The sequence below is a fragment of the Poecilia formosa genome, unplaced genomic scaffold (assembly GCF_000485575.1).
Source record: "Poecilia formosa unplaced genomic scaffold, Poecilia_formosa-5.1.2 Scaffold77, whole genome shotgun sequence".
NCBI classification, from domain to species: domain Eukaryota; kingdom Metazoa; phylum Chordata; class Actinopteri; order Cyprinodontiformes; family Poeciliidae; genus Poecilia; species Poecilia formosa.
Genome location: NW_006800016.1, coordinates 405,071 through 422,709, shown reverse-complemented (window position 1 = coordinate 422,709; position 17,639 = coordinate 405,071). Strand labels below are relative to the sequence as shown.

The 17,639-nt window shown below is 38.3% G+C and overlaps 1 protein-coding gene across 1 annotated transcript; it reads right to left on the bottom strand.

The window, feature by feature from the left end:
* Positions 1-8,191: 8,191 nt before the first annotated feature.
* Positions 8,192-12,020, bottom strand: LOC103140785 (40S ribosomal protein S27). The gene is made up of 4 exons (XM_007556078.2): positions 11,915-12,020; positions 11,165-11,273; positions 10,736-10,846; positions 8,192-9,013 (listed from the first exon to the last, which is right to left on the bottom strand). Exons 1-4 carry the CDS (start codon positions 11,918-11,920, stop codon positions 8,985-8,987), a joined length of 255 nt encoding a protein of 84 aa, XP_007556140.1. The 5' UTR covers positions 11,921-12,020; the 3' UTR covers positions 8,192-8,984.
* Positions 12,021-17,639: the final 5,619 nt, after the last annotated feature.

The window sequence follows — 17,639 nt, the reverse complement described above, 5'->3', positions numbered from 1 at the left end:
ATATATATATATATATATATATTTTTTTTTTTTTTTTTTTGCAGATCTTTAACAGCAAGGCAAACTGATCAACCAGTGAGCCAGCATACTTAGAGTGGGTTAACTTGCAGAAGTGATTCCCACCTGTTATTAATGATATTTTTCAAATTTGATTTTCAAGCATTGCACAGGCACATTTTAAAAGATAGGAAAGGTTAATTCCTCACAAAGAGAAGCTCATATTCCATAATCATTTACAATAACTTAGTTGCTAAGGGTTTAAGGCTAAGAAAAAAAAAAAATGTCAAGGTTCTCAGAAACTGCATTACATAAATTACATAATGATTTTCAATACCGAAAATTCAGCCGAGTGAAAATGGATCAGTGTGCTGTGCCATGTGTGACCTCAATACTGTTAGCTTTGGTGTCTCTATTATTCTCATGACACTAGTTTATAAATTATCTATGGGGTTTAAGTCAGGAGAGGTTGCTGGTCAATGCATGGTTATTAAAGCCCTCATGGTACATGAAATTTCCCTTTTTGTGATTTTACAATCTTCCATCAATTTTTACTCAAACATCTGCCCTGCACTGTTTTTGCAAGGTCCTGGTGTTGCTTTTTAGTTGGGATGATTTCTAGTTTGGTTGCTTTTAGTTTGGATCTCACTTGTTTTGACATTATTAAACCCTCTTAGCAAGGCTGTCGTCCATGTCCTGAATAAATTCGTGATGTGCACTGAATCCAGACACAAATAAATGTAAATATTACACAAGCGTTCCTTTGCAACTGAAAATGTGATTTTAAATAACTAGTTGATAATACGGTAATTTGCTGAGATGCACCTGTAGCCACTTTAAGTTCACTACAGGCAGCAGATTTAGGTCTGTTGCAGTGAAATATTCTGGCCAGTTGAAGAGAAAGGTTAAACTTCATGTTAACTCCCTGCCTGTCCAGCAAACTATTCCCTTGCTTACTTTTTATTCCTTCCTACTCTGATGCAAACTCCTGTCCACACCTGTAGGTCCAAGTTTTTTTTTTCTCCTCTGCTCTTTTTTTTTTTTAATCATACCTAACTGGTGCCAGAGCTATAGCTCCCTCTGCTTATCATGCTCTTGCACCCATTCATAGATGCTCAGGTGAATGCACAACCAGGCAACCACACACACACACGCATGCACGCACACACACACACACACACACACACACAGATAGGATTAAATTACGATTTTGTATTCACTTGAACTCTCCTCTTCCATCTTCTCCTCCCTCTGCCCCTTTTCCCTCTCCATTTACCTTCCTTACGAAGGGATTTGGACGACGACTGAAAAAGGATGCTGAGTTACGTCCAAACACATTTATTTCTAATTAGCATATCATCATAGTGACAGTTGAATTCGGCAAAAACAAGCATAATAAACATCCCACTGGTTTTAATTACCTTGCAAAACCCCATTGTTCTATTTCCAAGACAAGAAAACATACACCTTGCATTTAGAGCATCTTCTTTTGATTAAAAAGCTTATTTTATTTGTTAGGCAGCGTCTCTCGTTTAAGGATATGACAGTTACCAGCACTGCTGGGCTGATAAGGTGTTTTTGTGGTGTTCACATGCATAATGAGTTGCTTCTCCTGTGGTGCTGTCTCGCTCTCCGCTGAAATGTAGGTCAGGTGCACCAGAGACTGTAAATTGCCTGCTGTTGTTTGTGTGTGTGTGCTTGTGTGTAGGTGTGTGTGTGCGTGTGTGTGTGTGTGTGTGTGTGTGTGTGTCCCCTGCCTTCCACCTGTATGCCTTCAGGGGAAGAGCCCAGACCTGCCTGACCCGATATGGGACTTTATTGGAGCAGGAGCGTGGGTGATGCTTTAGTGAATTAGAAAACAAATGAAGAGATGGAGGAAACAGTTTGTGTCAGTGCAATAAAGCCTGCTGCAACGAACGGAGTGTTTGTTGTCATTATTTCTCCATTTGCAAAATCTGATTCACAACCGCAGAAACAGCTTTCAGATTTCTTTTTTTTTGTTTTGTTTTTTTAGTGTGAAAACAGGTGGAAACTTGTCCTGGATGACAGCACCCAATCTCTTCTCCACATTCTGTAATGCAGTTTTGGCTGAGGTCGTCCTGACCTCTCACTGTTTCAACTGTCTGGATCTGATCAATCAACCTCCTGTCATGTCGCAGGTCAAATTGACCCGTTTTAAAGTTTAAACATTTTTCTAAAATAGTTGGAATAAAAAGTTTCTGCGTGAAACTTTTTATATTTGCCTTAATAGGTGCACGCAACATGTAAGTTGAAAATGAAATTTGCAGCCCCCCTGCGTCTACATTATACATAGATGCTGTTCAGGTGAGTTTGACCCGGCAGTCAAGTTGAAGGGTAAAAAAGATTTAAAAAATGTCCAATTCTATATGTTTCCTTGCAACTATGAGACATATTTCACCCCACACAAACACACACACACACACACACACACACACACACACAGCACACCACATGCATACATGCATATGCACATTCTCACTATTCTCTTTACTTCACTATGAAAATGCGAGAAAGCAGGTGTTCATACAACTTTTGACGGGAGCCTTTTCTGTTCCTGTGGGCAAACTCTGCCCACACTGAGTGGACACTCAGCAGAAGTGGGGGGGGGAACATAAATAAAACATAAATATCTCTTCATGGCTCATTTGTCTTGCCTTAATCAGCGGGTCAATTTGACCCAGAACAGTATACATGTCTCAAGATCAATTATAAAGATCACCCTTGGAAAAAAAAAATTCAAAATGTAATACAAACATTTTTTACTAAAGATCAATTTCAAGGATAATTATTGTTTTTTTGTGTGTGTGAAGGTTTTTCAGTGGACACAAAAAAAATGTAAATCACATTTTTTCTTATGTCTAAATGAGTACGTTGTGTCGTTGATCCTGTATTTGTGAGAAATAAAAAAAAAACATCATTGCGCAAATATTGATTGAAATGGTTAGTGTTGGAATTAATAATCAGATGCAAAAATGTTCTGGAGGAATTTTTTGATTTCAGACACTACTGCATGATTAAACACTCCACGGGTCAAATTGACCCGGGAACATTATTGCTGTGCCTCAGAAACGAACATAACGGGAGGGTTGAGTCACGTCTGTCCCCTTGGTTAACCGAGAAACTCTGTGACCTTCTTATAAAGATGATTATATATTTTTATGACCATCTTTTGGTCAAAACAGCTACTTTTATTCATTTCTGGTCATTTTTTTTGTATCTCAGAAGTTGCTCTTTGCCAGAACCCAAATCACCAGGACATGTTTGCCTACAATAATAAAGCAAACAAGATGCTCAAACACTCTGAGTCAGTAGAAGGAACAGGCTGTTTTTATTCACCTGATTGGACCTATAGTCCAATTGGACCTATAGTCCAATCAAGTCTATCTTCTCTGACCAGAACCTATAGAATGAAGCCATATCCAGACTTGGTACACTCCTTTGACTCTGTATTTCTCTTCTCACCTTGCAAGGTTTTAATAAATTTCTTATTTCTTTTCATCCAGAATTTCTTCCATGACAAAAGATCAACACAAAGCAGTAGGTAACTGGGAAGTAATTAAATAAAATCTGAAAAGTGAGGCTTACAAATGACAAAATAAGAGAAAATCTTGAATGTAATGCAAAATCACGCTGATTGAATAAGCAACCTAATGGGAAATAGGTGTAATTTAATCAAAATTAATGAATCTATAAAAAGCCTTCTGTTCAGTGAAAGCCTCAGGGGTTTATTATTACAGAACATTATTGGACAAACAGCCTCATAATAGACAGGTCAGGAAGAGAGTTGTAGAGTATTTGCAGCAGGGTCAGAAATAATGTCTAAAGCTTTGAAGATTTCATGAGTAAATGTTTAATACAACAGAGTATGGCACAGATGCAAGACTATCAAGACATGGCCATCTCCCAGAACCCACTGAGCAACCAATAGGCCAGTGGCAACTCTGAGGGAGATCCATCTCTCTGGAAGAATTTATTGGTAATGCTAATTGCCATGTATTCCACAAATGTAGATATAAATACAGAGTTGCAAGAAGAAATCAACTGAAAGAAACAGAAGAAGTCCCTTTAATTGTTCTTCACCAGCACCTTAGGGAAACAGCACACCTATGGAGGAAGGTTCTCTGACCAGGTCAGACCAAATTCTAGCTTTTAGACATAGATATAAAAAAAAAAACAAGTGTTGCAGAACATCCCACATTTGATGAATATAAACAGTACCTAGAACGCGTCATCCCTATTTCGAAGCACTGTGATGGCTGCATCATGCTGTTGAGATGCTTTTTCCATCCATCGATAGATGGATGGGGTTAAACTCTGGCTAATGTTGAAAGGAAATCTAATAAGGGTTGCAAAACATTTGAGACTGGGGCGGAGGTTCAGTTTCCAGCAAGACAATGACTCTAAACGTGATGTCTGAGCTACAGTGGAACAGTTTAAATCAATAAAGAATGCCCTTAATCTATCAAAACGAATGTCTTAGCACATGAAAATTGTTGTTTTGGAAACCATTCATTGTCAATCCGTCTATCCATTGACTGCGCCTTGCTTGTCTATGCGTGCAGCCTCACCATTTATCATCTTCCTCAAAACTTACTGTCATTCCTTTATGCTAAGTCCATTTCCTGCTTACTCCGACAAGAACTGAAGTGTTGCCTAAAAATGAGAAAAGGTTCACATGGTGTGAAGCGCTACATCTGCTACTCTGTGACCAGGGATGTAAAAGTTTGACCACCCCAGATCTTTCTGACTCTTCAAACATCTCCTCATAAACGTCCCCTCGTGCCCAGAGACATTCGCAGCGTCCAGGCTATTTAAGCCACATAGTCAGAATAATTAATGCAGGAAATGGCCACATATGGGAATGATTAATTTCAGGCTCTGGCAATCTGACATGACTGATTGTGTTCGCCGGGTCACCTGACTTTTAATGCTCACTGCAGTTCATGGGAAGCATCCATCACGGTGACCCTCAGTCCAGCAAAAAGGGTGTGTGTGTCTGTGTGTGTGTGGGTTGGGGAGGGGGGTCTTGTTAAGCTTATGTTTATTAATTTATCAGCTGTGTGATGTTGGAGCAAAAGGGACAGCTACTTTGTAAGATTATATTCAGCAGAATGTACTCCTCCCAGGGCTCTGTGACTAGTTTCACCTTCTGCAGCCTTATTCTTACACATGTTTCATCATGCTTGCCTTCTCTTTTTCTACTTGTACTTGTCCATCTATTTTCTGTCTAGCTGTCTTCAACCTCCATGTTGTGCTGTGTGACAGTCGGGGATTTCTGTTTTCTTTGTTATGGTTACGGTTAAAAGCATCTTTTCACCCTGTGGATGCTAATGATAACTGAAGATAATAAATTTTCTAAGTATTGTGCTGTTTTCAAAACATGTAAGCAAAGAATTAGAATAAATGAAGAATATATTTGATAGACAGTCAAACTGATCATCCATCTTTTCTTTTTAAACAAAACAACAACAAAACAAAAAAAGATCAAGTGGTAAATAAAAGCTTTTTCACTCTATATTAAATTTAAGCTGCTCATTTGCTCAGGGACTTCCATTCTGAATTTGAAACGCTGGTATTTTGTTTTCACTACTGCAAAAATGTGTTGTTTCAAGCATCTAAATCATTATACAGCAACCTCCAAATACATTGTGAGGATGTATGAAAAGCTTTCAAATAAATGTACACCATCACACTAAAAAGTAGAAAACTCCAGCCTTTAATTTGAGTAGAAAAAACATCTTAAATGTTCTTTTTAAATTCTCACTGCCATAATTATTATCGCCCCTGAACATTTTGATTTAAAAAAAAACATGACCAGTTTCCATTCTTGCACACATGATTTTATCATTACTACTGGCAGAAGTAGTCTCAAGCTACGAGAAAATAAATTTGTTCTAATATTGTAATAAATAAATTCAACAAATAAATAACTTCTTGTGACAGAAGACGTCTTCCTCCTCTGGACGAAGCTGACAGGCGTCTCTTCTGTGATATAATGGAGGTCTGTCGGGGGTAGGGGGGGGCAGCCAGACTCCCCCCACCAGCATTTACCACAGTTATTTATAATGTATAATGACTCTGTCCTTGGTGAGAGGAGGCTCAAACTGTGCGCTCAGATGAAATCACTGTTCACTGTGGTTCTATACAGGGTTTACCCCCCACTCAGCGTGGGAGTTTGCCCGGTTGGACTCAGTCGGAGGGGAGCTATTTAGCTCTAACCTTGATCAATTCTTGCTGCACTCAAAGAACCTATGTTCTACATCATTTCGTACGGCCTTGTCATTTCTGCTTCTTGATTTTTCTCTCTCAATAGCTCTCTTTCATAACAAATTTTGATTTTAACCTTTTCCATTTTGCTAGATTTGATTCAGGGAGAAGAATGCGTGCAGCTTGCCTCAGCACTGACAAAAAAAAAAAAAAAAAAAACATCAATCCTCGCTTTTTCAGATTTCTCTGCCCTTCACTATTGATCCTTTCATTCCATTTTCTCCTCGGCTTCCAACACACACAGAGCCTGGCACACACGACTTCAGATTCTCACCACCAGCTTGCTCTGCTGAACGACCAGAAAACACAATGCAACATAAATGTCACCAATACAAATTGCATTCAGGGGTAAATTATAATATCAATAAATATTTTTACTCAACAATAAAAAACAAAAGCACATACATTTCAAACTTAATGAGAACAAAAACAAAGCGATTCCATGTTTATTTGGCCTATTTGTCTTCTATGGGCTTCATAAGAAATGGAGATGCAATCGTTACAGTTTAGCGCCCTCTGGTGACAGATTTATGTACTTAGCAGTATCACCATCTTCTTTAATCTGTGCTTTTGAGAAGATCTCATTATTCTGTCCCCTCTGCCTTTCACTGCCGCCAGCTGGCTACAGATGTTGAGTCTGTTCTCAGGAAAGGTTGAGCCAGCTGCTTCAGCTGCACCCTCCATCTGAGACTCTGTCTGGGGTCAGCTTCCTCTGATGTCCAGGAGACGCTGCCGTGCCTGCAGGCCGCCTGGTGTCAGCGCTGACCAGATCAGGCCTCCTGCAATGTGATGACGATGTGCTCAGACCTCACAGCGTCTCGCAGGCATCCACAGAGAAGGAAGCAAGAAAGCGTCTCTCAAACTGAGACTAGAAAGTTCATTTCTTTTTAATGCAATGTGATGTTTGGAGAATTAAATCTGCTCATTCATCCTCTGGGATCAGTTTCCTGAACATGTATTTTTTTTTTTTTTTTACAACCAAATCATGTCAGGAGCTTGAGGAATAGGAAAGCAACGGGAGCAAAACCATCTCTTTGGGCAGTTTCATCAAGTTCCTCAACAATAACTCAAACACATTAGCTGGCAAACAAACTAACTTCAAATAGTCCAAAAATCAATACAATACTTAACAGTCTCAGCTGGAGTGATTGGTGTATTTTAAATCTTTAATGTTTTCTTATCTTTATGTTGACACTGAAGCGCTCTGAATGAACTGCAAACATCAAGGAATTTGTTTATGCTTTCGTTTGAGAAGCAAGAGAACATTTCACTGTCATCAAAGTGCAAGAAATGTTATGTCCTGAAATAAACTGAAGTTACATGTTAAATATTCACAAAGCTCTACCTCGACATCCCTGACAGAAAAAAAAAATTAAGCAACTGAACAATTGGAGAAACATATACATTGACATTAATAGTTTTTAAATTTAACATGATGCAAAACTGAAAACTACTGTGGTCACTACAATTATCTAACTAAAAAGATGATTGAAATGTCATAAAAATCAGCAAATACATCATAATGTCCAAACTCTCACTCTCATTTTCCTTTTATACCGTTACTTTTCCAACTCTCCATATTAGCATCAGTTTTTGCAATGATTGTGGAGGTAACATCCAAGTTTATAAATCCTTATTTTTGATCTTATACTATAAGCACCTAAAGTTTGGCTTTTTGAAATGTTACTAAGTAAATAAATCTGCATACTAAATAGTTTCCCTTTTTAATTGAATTACTGAAATATAGTTTTTGAATAGCTGATGCACTTGTACTTATCTACACCTTCTATGATTATTAAATGTACTTGACAGCAATTTGTTAGATGGACAGTTAGGCAAAAGATGAGTGGATGTTGGCAAATGTATTTGAAACAAATCCTGTTATTCACTCAATAAAGAACACCAGTCACCTTTCCCATGATTTTATTAACAAGTTGTGTCGACACAACACAAACAAATAGGCATAGGCAACAATGAAGTTATCATTGAATAATTCAAGAAAGGTGCTTCAAATATTCACATTCCTTCTGAACTCAATTCCCTTAATTTCCACAGGAAGTTGAAGGCTCAAACCTACAGCTACACTCCTCATTTTTATTTAACATATCACCTGGGGGCGCCGCGTTTCACAAAGCAAGGCTTTCCCCATAATCAACCCTCAAGAGTGACGACAGCGTTGAGATATTAATGCTCAAGGCTGTTGCATAAAACTGCAGCAAAGATAATCTGTAGACTCTCCATTTCTTAAAAACAGCTTTAGTGTTTTCGAACAAGATTCTGCAGGAATCCATTTTGCTGGGTAGCCAAGTCTCATTACTAAAGATCAATTTCCCACGAATGTGTGGCTTAAAGCGGTAAATTCAGACCCACAACTACAAAACAGGATTCCTCTTCATGAGAATGTGGTAAGCTGACAGTGGGGCTCAAAACCCGTCAAAAGATAAAAAGCAACAAACTGGATGACAAACGTGAAATTATTTCAACTTGTGAATCCCAGGTTTATTTAGAGAGAACAATTAGAAGATATTAGGTGTTTGAGGGATTCCAGCCGGGCCAGTTACTTCTTTTACACTAACTGCTTCACATGATTTATTCCTGTCGTCTCCTTTCCTTTTTTTCCCCCCACGTTGCATCTTTGGCAGCGTCACCTGACGTCCATCAAGTTCTCCTTCTCACATGTGCAGCCAGGTTTGGTTACACTAGTGCTGTTTTCTCCTGAAAGAGCATCCTGGATGAAACGGAAAGGGGAGGAAATTGGTCAAATAATCCATTTCAGTTTCAAACAAAGAGCCGTAGTTACATAAGGATAAAAGAAGTATGTAGAAAAAAAATGTTTAAAAACCCAGTCAAAGTGAGTCACAACAGGTACTAGCTGTGATGATCTGCTTTTTATAGACTGAATAACTACAAAACAAGCATGAGTCTAGAGTCAAAGGTTGAGGCTGCGCCCATGCAGATCAGAAAGAGGCTGTTGGTTACCAGGGCAGCAGAACGCACGACAGAGCGGGAGAGAGCGCCGATAAAAACAAACCTCGACCTTCGGATCGGCTCATTCACTAAAAGTCATCACTTCTTCTAGAGGCTCAAGAGTCGTGCAACAGTTAATCCACTCCCCCTCCCCACACACACACACACACAAAATAAACTAATCAGTAGTGAGCTTAAAGCTACGGCAGAATGAAAACAGGAGTCATTTGTTTGTGCTTGCAGTTGATTGTGCAGAAATGGATCAATAGTGATGAATTCCTCACACCAAGCACCGACAGTTACTGTTTGCCTCGATAGACACCCTGTTCACGGAGAACATCATGAAAGGGCAACACAAAGGCAAAGGTGGGAAAGTTAACCACGACGCAACCTGAAAAATGTCCACTGTACTATGTTTAGATGTAAAGCCTCTGCTGCCTACACGGGTCAGGTAGACACAGAGTGCTTCACAAAAGTATTCATGCGCCAGCGTTTCAATGTTTCGTCAGGCTACAACCACAAAATCAATGTGTTTCACTAGGATTTTATGTCACAGAGCAACAAACGGAGGAGGGTAATCTTAATTGTTCTAATAAAAAAACATCTAAAAAGTGAGGCATAAATCCCTGTAGGTGTTTACCTACTTTTACTGTTTTACCCATACATACAAATCCGGCGCAGCCACCTGCCCTCAAGAGTCACTTTGTTCATAAAAGGAGTTCAGTAACTCTACGTTAGAGATGACTTATTCATTAGAAAATGTCACAATTTCATTTTACATCTCAGGCAAACAAAAGAAAGGTAAAGAAGCAAGATGAGGTACGAGTCTGTGTAATAGGGCGTCACTAAATGCTTCCGCCGTTTGATTTTGAAATCCTCTCATCTCTGATGGATTTACGTGATTAGAGAAATAACTGTTTGAGCTTCGGATTACACACATTACTTAATGCACATGGCTTCTGTGTATTATTCCAGTCGATTCTTCGCTTGGAAGTCAAAAGCTTGATTTGACATGGTGTTGAGGTCATGGTGTTAAATCACAGCATTTAAAGTTAACGGAGCGACGCCTGTGGGGTGCAAGATAAGACAACGAGTAAAACGCACTACTTCCTTATTGGAAGCGTCGTGGCTTTAAAAAAGAAATTCTCCTAACAATACTTTTTTTTTTTTTTTTTTATTGCCATTGTAATAAATATCAAGACCACAGTGTCAAATTTATGATCTACACCACTCATCACCGAGAGCAAACTCAAGAGTAACCTTTGAAAAACACCGAGAACAAAATCTGCTTTGTTGTGAACGCACAGCACTCGACAATTTCAGAAACAACCTGCGAGGAGTTAAATAAACAGGTGCGGGCGATGAAGCGAAACTGAAATAAACACCTTGCCAAACTTAACATTGTCGTTTCTGTGAGTATCAAATGGTTGACTTTAACATGAAGGGGATTTTCCAGAAACAGAGCTTCTGGTGGTGTCTCTACCTTCTGTCAGGCGAGCTTTTCCTCCCGTCGGCTGGCAAAGAACTGTGGAGCAGCCGACACACAGCACTACTGTCTGAGCGTGGCTGAATACTGTGGTGATCTTGTAGCAACCTGCAAAATGCACACAAAAAAAAAAAAAAACAGTAAGAAACACATCATGGAGGTCTTAAGCCAAACGAAAGAGGGAGCTGCTGCTATGTGACGAACGTAATGGCCGACTACTGGTGTCCATGCAGCTGTTTGTGTAAACGAGTCAAGTGAAATCTCGCTCGCAAACAACCGCAAGAGTCACTTTCTGCCTTATTTGACACCCCGATCACTACAGGTTTAGAGAAAGGGCAACACATAAAGGCAAAATGTACTTGTAATATTAAATAAATTTCTTTTAGATTACAGATTATTGACTATAACGAGTAGATTAACGCAAACCTGGACATTTGACATCCATGAAGTAGGAGTTAGGACTCTGCACAAGCCGTTTCTTCTTGTGTCTCCTCTTTTCCTCCTCAGGACTGGGGTGCAACAAATCTTTTGCGAGCTGGAGAAAAGACAGGATAACTTATTAGAAAGTCACATTTAAAAAATGACTTAAAAAGCAACAGCAATCATGCTATTTCTTAAATGATTTGAGAACAAGTTGAAAAGCACAGGAAATAGCTTTTATAACATGATTACACAAAGGCAAAGACTGTGACCTGAATGTAGGTTTCACTTTAAGGAACCATGAGAGATAAATAAATAAAGGTTACAGCAGTAAATAAATGTACATTTTTGGACATATTTTTGGACATTTTTGGACATATGATAGCTATATCAGATTTTATTTCTAAAATATGAAAACATATGTTTTTTAAAATATATATATTTGAATACAATGCAATTGGTTGGGCTTTAGTATTAAACTACAGAACCAGTTTAACCCTTTTCTACCTAAATTTGACTTAAAGGGAATTGAAGAAGGCTTTTAGACGTGTTTTAACCGATCGCGTTGTTTCTCCCTCCGACACGTGTTCTCGCCATATTGCCTTGCTTCACATTTCCACATTTACATTAAAGCAACACCAAACAACTAACCAAATCACGAAAAAACACAAATGTCAACTCCAGTACCGACTTCTTACAGGGTAAGCCTACTCTTTATATCATGATAATAACTTTACAAACGGTATTTTTACTTACGGGCATGTCTGCGTGTTTCCAGCAAAGACTCTCCGCAGAAAAGAAAAGAGAAAAACTCACGTCGGTCACGTACCGGAAACTGCTGGCTGATGGGAGGAAGAAGAAAACATCATTATAGTCAATGTAACATTTTTTTAAAATAAAATAGGTGTAGAAAATTGGCAACATTAATGTTAATAATAACCTACGTTACAAACGTTTTTTTATTTATTTTTTTTTCAATCTAGTAAGATTTCCCTGAAAAAAAAGCGACAGAAAAAAATATTTTGCAATTTAAAAAATAAGCTATATTAAGTATAGTATTAAGGAGGAAAGAAAAAGAATTATTCTTCATCAATCTTGATTTATTTCATTTCGTAAAATAAATATAATTCACGTGTAAAATAAAAACAAGGTTTTAGCAGAAAGTGACTCGGTTCTTGTTACCTGCAGGGGGCGCTATGTTATTGTGTTCTTCAGATGTATAAGCCATGATTCTGTCACATATGAATTATTTTATGGCCTTATGGACACAAATAGGAAGGGGCGCATTCCAGTGAATATAAAGGCTGTATAACACAAGTTTTATGAGTCCTGGAAAAATATGTTTCTGCAGAATAAGTATTTTCTTGTCTACAGGAAAATAGAATTAAGTACTATGATGTTTCTGCCCACAAGCCTTGTTAGGTNCTGTGACCTTCTTATAAAGATGATTATATATTTTTATGACCATCTTTTGGTCAAAACAGCTACTTTTATTCATTTCTGGTCATTTTTTTTTGTATCTCAGAAGTTGCTCTTTGCCAGAACCCAAATCACCAGGACATGTTTGCCTACAATAATAAAGCAAACAAGATGCTCAAACACTCTGAGTCAGTAGAAGGAACAGGCTGTTTTTATTCACCTGATTGGACCTACTGTATAGTCCAATCAAGTCTATCTTCTCTGACCAGAACCTATAGAATGAAGCCATATCCAGACTTGGCACACTCCTTTGACTCTGTATTTCTCTTCTCACCTTGCAAGGTTTTAATAAATTTCTTATTTCTTTTCATCCAGAATTTCTTCCATGACAAAAGATCAACACAAAGCAGTAGGTAACTGGGAAGTAATTAAATAAAATCTGAAAAGTGAGGCTTACAAATGACAAAATAAGAGAAAATCTTGAATGTAATGCAAAATCACGCTGATTGAATAAGCAACCTAATGGGAAATAGGTGTAATTTAATCAAAATTAATGAATCTATAAAAAGCCTTCTGTTCAGTGAAAGCCTCAGGGGTTTATTATTACAGAACATTATTGGACAAACAGCCTCATAATAGACAGGTCAGGAAGAGAGTTGTAGAGTATTTGCAGCAGGGTCAGAAATAATGTCTAAAGCTTTGAAGATTTCATGAGTAAATGTTTAATACAACAGAGTATGGCACAGATGCAAGACTATCAAGACATGGCCATCTCCCAGAACCCACTGAGCAACCAATAGGCCAGTGGCAACTCTGAGGGAGATCCATCTCTCTGGAAGAATTTATTGGTAATGCTAATTGCCATGTATCCCACAAATGTAGATATAAATACAGAGTTGCAAGAAGAAATCAACTGAAAGAAACAGAAGAAGTCCCTTTAATTGTTCTTCACCAGCACCTTAGGGAAACAGCACACCTATGGAGGAAGGTTCTCTGACCAGGTCAGACCAAATTCTAGCTTTTAGACATAGATATAAAAAAAAAAACAAGTGTTGCAGAACATCCCACATTTGATGAATATAAACAGTACCTAGAACGCGTCATCCCTATTTCGAAGCACTGTGATGGCTGCATCATGCTGTTGAGATGCTTTTTCCATCCATCTATCGATGGATGGGGTTAAACTCTGGCTAATGTTGAAAGGAAATCTAATAAGGGTTGCAAAACATTTGAGACTGGGGCGGAGGTTCAGTTTCCAGCAGGACAATGACTCTAAACGTGCTGTCTGAGCTACAGTGGAGCACATTAAATCAATAAAGTAATGCCCTTAATCTATCAAGACGAATGTCTTAGCACATGAAAATTGTTGTTTTGGAAACCATTCATTGTCAATCTGTCTGTCCATTGACTGCGCCTTGCTTGTCTATGTGTGCAGCCTCACCATTTATCATCTTCCTCAAAACTTACTGTCATTCCTTTATGCTAAGTCCATTTCCTGCTTACTCCGACAAGAACTGAAGTGTTGCCTAAAAATGAGAAAAGGTTCACATGGTGTGAAGCGCTACATCTGCTACTCTGTGACCAGGGATGTAAAAGTTTGACCACCCCAGATCTTTCTGACTCTTCAAACATCTCCTCATAAACGTCCCCTCGTGCCCAGAGACATTCGCAGCGTCCAGGCTATTTAAGCCACATAGTCAGAATAATTAATGCAGGAAATGGCCACATATGGGAATGATTAATTTCAGGCTCTGGCAATCTGACATGACTGATTGTGTTCGCCGGGTCACCTGACTTTTAATGCTCACTGCAGTTCATGGGAAGCATCCATCACGGTGACCCTCAGTCCAGCAAAAAGGGTGTGTGTGTCTGTGTGTGTGTGGGTTGGGGAGGGGGGTCTTGTTAAGCTTATGTTTATTAATTTATCAGCTGTGTGATGTTGGAGCAAAAGGGACAGCTACTTTGTAAGATTATATTCAGCAGAATGTACTCCTCCCAGGGCTCTGTGACTAGTTTCACCTTCTGCAGCCTTATTCTTACACATGTTTCATCATGCTTGCCTTCTCTTTTTCTACTTGTACTTGTCCATCTATTTTCTGTCTAGCTGTCTTCAACCTCCATGTTGTGCTGTGTGACAGTCGGGGATTTCTGTTTTCTTTGTTATGGTTACGGTTAAAAGCATCTTTTCACCCTGTGGATGCTAATGATAACTGAAGATAATAAATTTTCTAAGTATTGTGCTGTTTTCAAAACATGTAAGCAAAGAATTAGAATAAATGAAGAATATATTTGATAGACAGTCAAACTGATCATCCATCTTTTCTTTTTAAACAAAACAACAACAAAACAAAAAAAGATCAAGTGGTAAATAAAAGCTTTTTCACTCTATATTAAATTTAAGCTGCTCATTTGCTCAGGGACTTCCATTCTGAATTTGAAACGCTGGTATTTTGTTTTCACTACTGCAAAAATGTGTTGTTTCAAGCATCTAAATCATTATACAGCAACCTCCAAATACATTGTGAGGATGTATGAAAAGCTTTCAAATAAATGTACACCATCACACTAAAAAGTAGAAAACTCCAGCCTTTAATTTGAGTAGAAAAAACATCTTAAATGTTCTTTTTAAATTCTCACTGCCATAATTATTATCGCCCCTGAACATTTTGATTTAAAAAAAAACATGACCAGTTTCCATTCTTGCACACATGATTTTATCATTACTACTGGCAGAAGTAGTCTCAAGCTACGAGAAAATAAATTTGTTCTAATATTGTAATAAATAAATTCAACAAATAAATAACTTCTTGTGACAGAAGACGTCTTCCTCCTCTGGACGAAGCTGACAGGCGTCTCTTCTGTGATATAATGGAGGTCTGTCGGGGGTAGGGGGGGGCAGCCAGACTCCCCCCACCAGCATTTACCACAGTTATTTATAATGTATAATGACTCTGTCCTTGGTGAGAGGAGGCTCAAACTGTGCGCTCAGATGAAATCACTGTTCACTGTGGTTCTATACAGGGTTTACCCCCCACTCAGCGTGGGAGTTTGCCCGGTTGGACTCAGTCGGAGGGGAGCTATTTAGCTCTAACCTTGATCAATTCTTGCTGCACTCAAAGAACCTATGTTCTACATCATTTCGTACGGCCTTGTCATTTCTGCTTCTTGATTTTTCTCTCTCAATAGCTCTCTTTCATAACAAATTTTGATTTTAACCTTTTCCATTTTGCTAGATTTGATTCAGGGAGAAGAATGCGTGCAGCTTGCCTCAGCACTGACAAAAAAAAAAAAAAAAAAAACATCAATCCTCGCTTTTTCAGATTTCTCTGCCCTTCACTATTGATCCTTTCATTCCATTTTCTCCTCGGCTTCCAACACACACAGAGCCTGGCACACACGACTTCAGATTCTCACCACCAGCTTGCTCTGCTGAACGACCAGAAAACACAATGCAACATAAATGTCACCAATACAAATTGCATTCAGGGGTAAATTATAATATCAATAAATATTTTTACTCAACAATAAAAAACAAAAGCACATACATTTCAAACTTAATGAGAACAAAAACAAAGCGATTCCATGTTTATTTGGCCTATTTGTCTTCTATGGGCTTCATAAGAAATGGAGATGCAATCGTTACAGTTTAGCGCCCTCTGGTGACAGATTTATGTACTTAGCAGTATCACCATCTTCTTTAATCTGTGCTTTTGAGAAGATCTCATTATTCTGTCCCCTCTGCCTTTCACTGCCGCCAGCTGGCTACAGATGTTGAGTCTGTTCTCAGGAAAGGTTGAGCCAGCTGCTTCAGCTGCACCCTCCATCTGAGACTCTGTCTGGGGTCAGCTTCCTCTGATGTCCAGGAGACGCTGCCGTGCCTGCAGGCCGCCTGGTGTCAGCGCTGACCAGATCAGGCCTCCTGCAATGTGATGACGATGTGCTCAGACCTCACAGCGTCTCGCAGGCATCCACAGAGAAGGAAGCAAGAAAGCGTCTCTCAAACTGAGACTAGAAAGTTCATTTCTTTTTAATGCAATGTGATGTTTGGAGAATTAAATCTGCTCATTCATCCTCTGGGATCAGTTTCCTGAACATGTATTTTTTTTTTTTTTTTACAACCAAATCATGTCAGGAGCTTGAGGAATAGGAAAGCAACGGGAGCAAAACCATCTCTTTGGGCAGTTTCATCAAGTTCCTCAACAATAACTCAAACACATTAGCTGGCAAACAAACTAACTTCAAATAGTCCAAAAATCAATACAATACTTAACAGTCTCAGCTGGAGTGATTGGTGTATTTTAAATCTTTAATGTTTTCTTATCTTTATGTTGACACTGAAGCGCTCTGAATGAACTGCAAACATCAAGGAATTTGTTTATGCTTTCGTTTGAGAAGCAAGAGAACATTTCACTGTCATCAAAGTGCAAGAAATGTTATGTCCTGAAATAAACTGAAGTTACATGTTAAATATTCACAAAGCTCTACCTCGACATCCCTGACAGAAAAAAAAAATTAAGCAACTGAACAATTGGAGAAACATATACATTGACATTAATAGTTTTTAAATTTAACATGATGCAAAACTGAAAACTACTGTGGTCACTACAATTATCTAACTAAAAAGATGATTGAAATGTCATAAAAATCAGCAAATACATCATAATGTCCAAACTCTCACTCTCATTTTCCTTTTATACCGTTACTTTTCCAACTCTCCATATTAGCATCAGTTTTTGCAATGATTGTGGAGGTAACATCTAAGTTTATAACTCCTTATTTTTGATCTTATACAATTTTTAACCGTTACAAGCACCTAAAGTTTGGCTTTTTGAAATGTTACTAAGTAAATAAATCTGCATACTATATAGTTTCCCTTTTTAATTGAATTACTGAAATATAGTTTTTAAATAGCTGATGCACTTGTACTTATCTACTACACCTTCTATGATTATTAAATGTACTTGACAGCAATTTGTTAGATGGACAGTTAGGCAAAAGATGAGTGGATGTTGGCAAATGTATTTGAAACAAATCCTGTTATTCACTCAATAAAGAACACCAG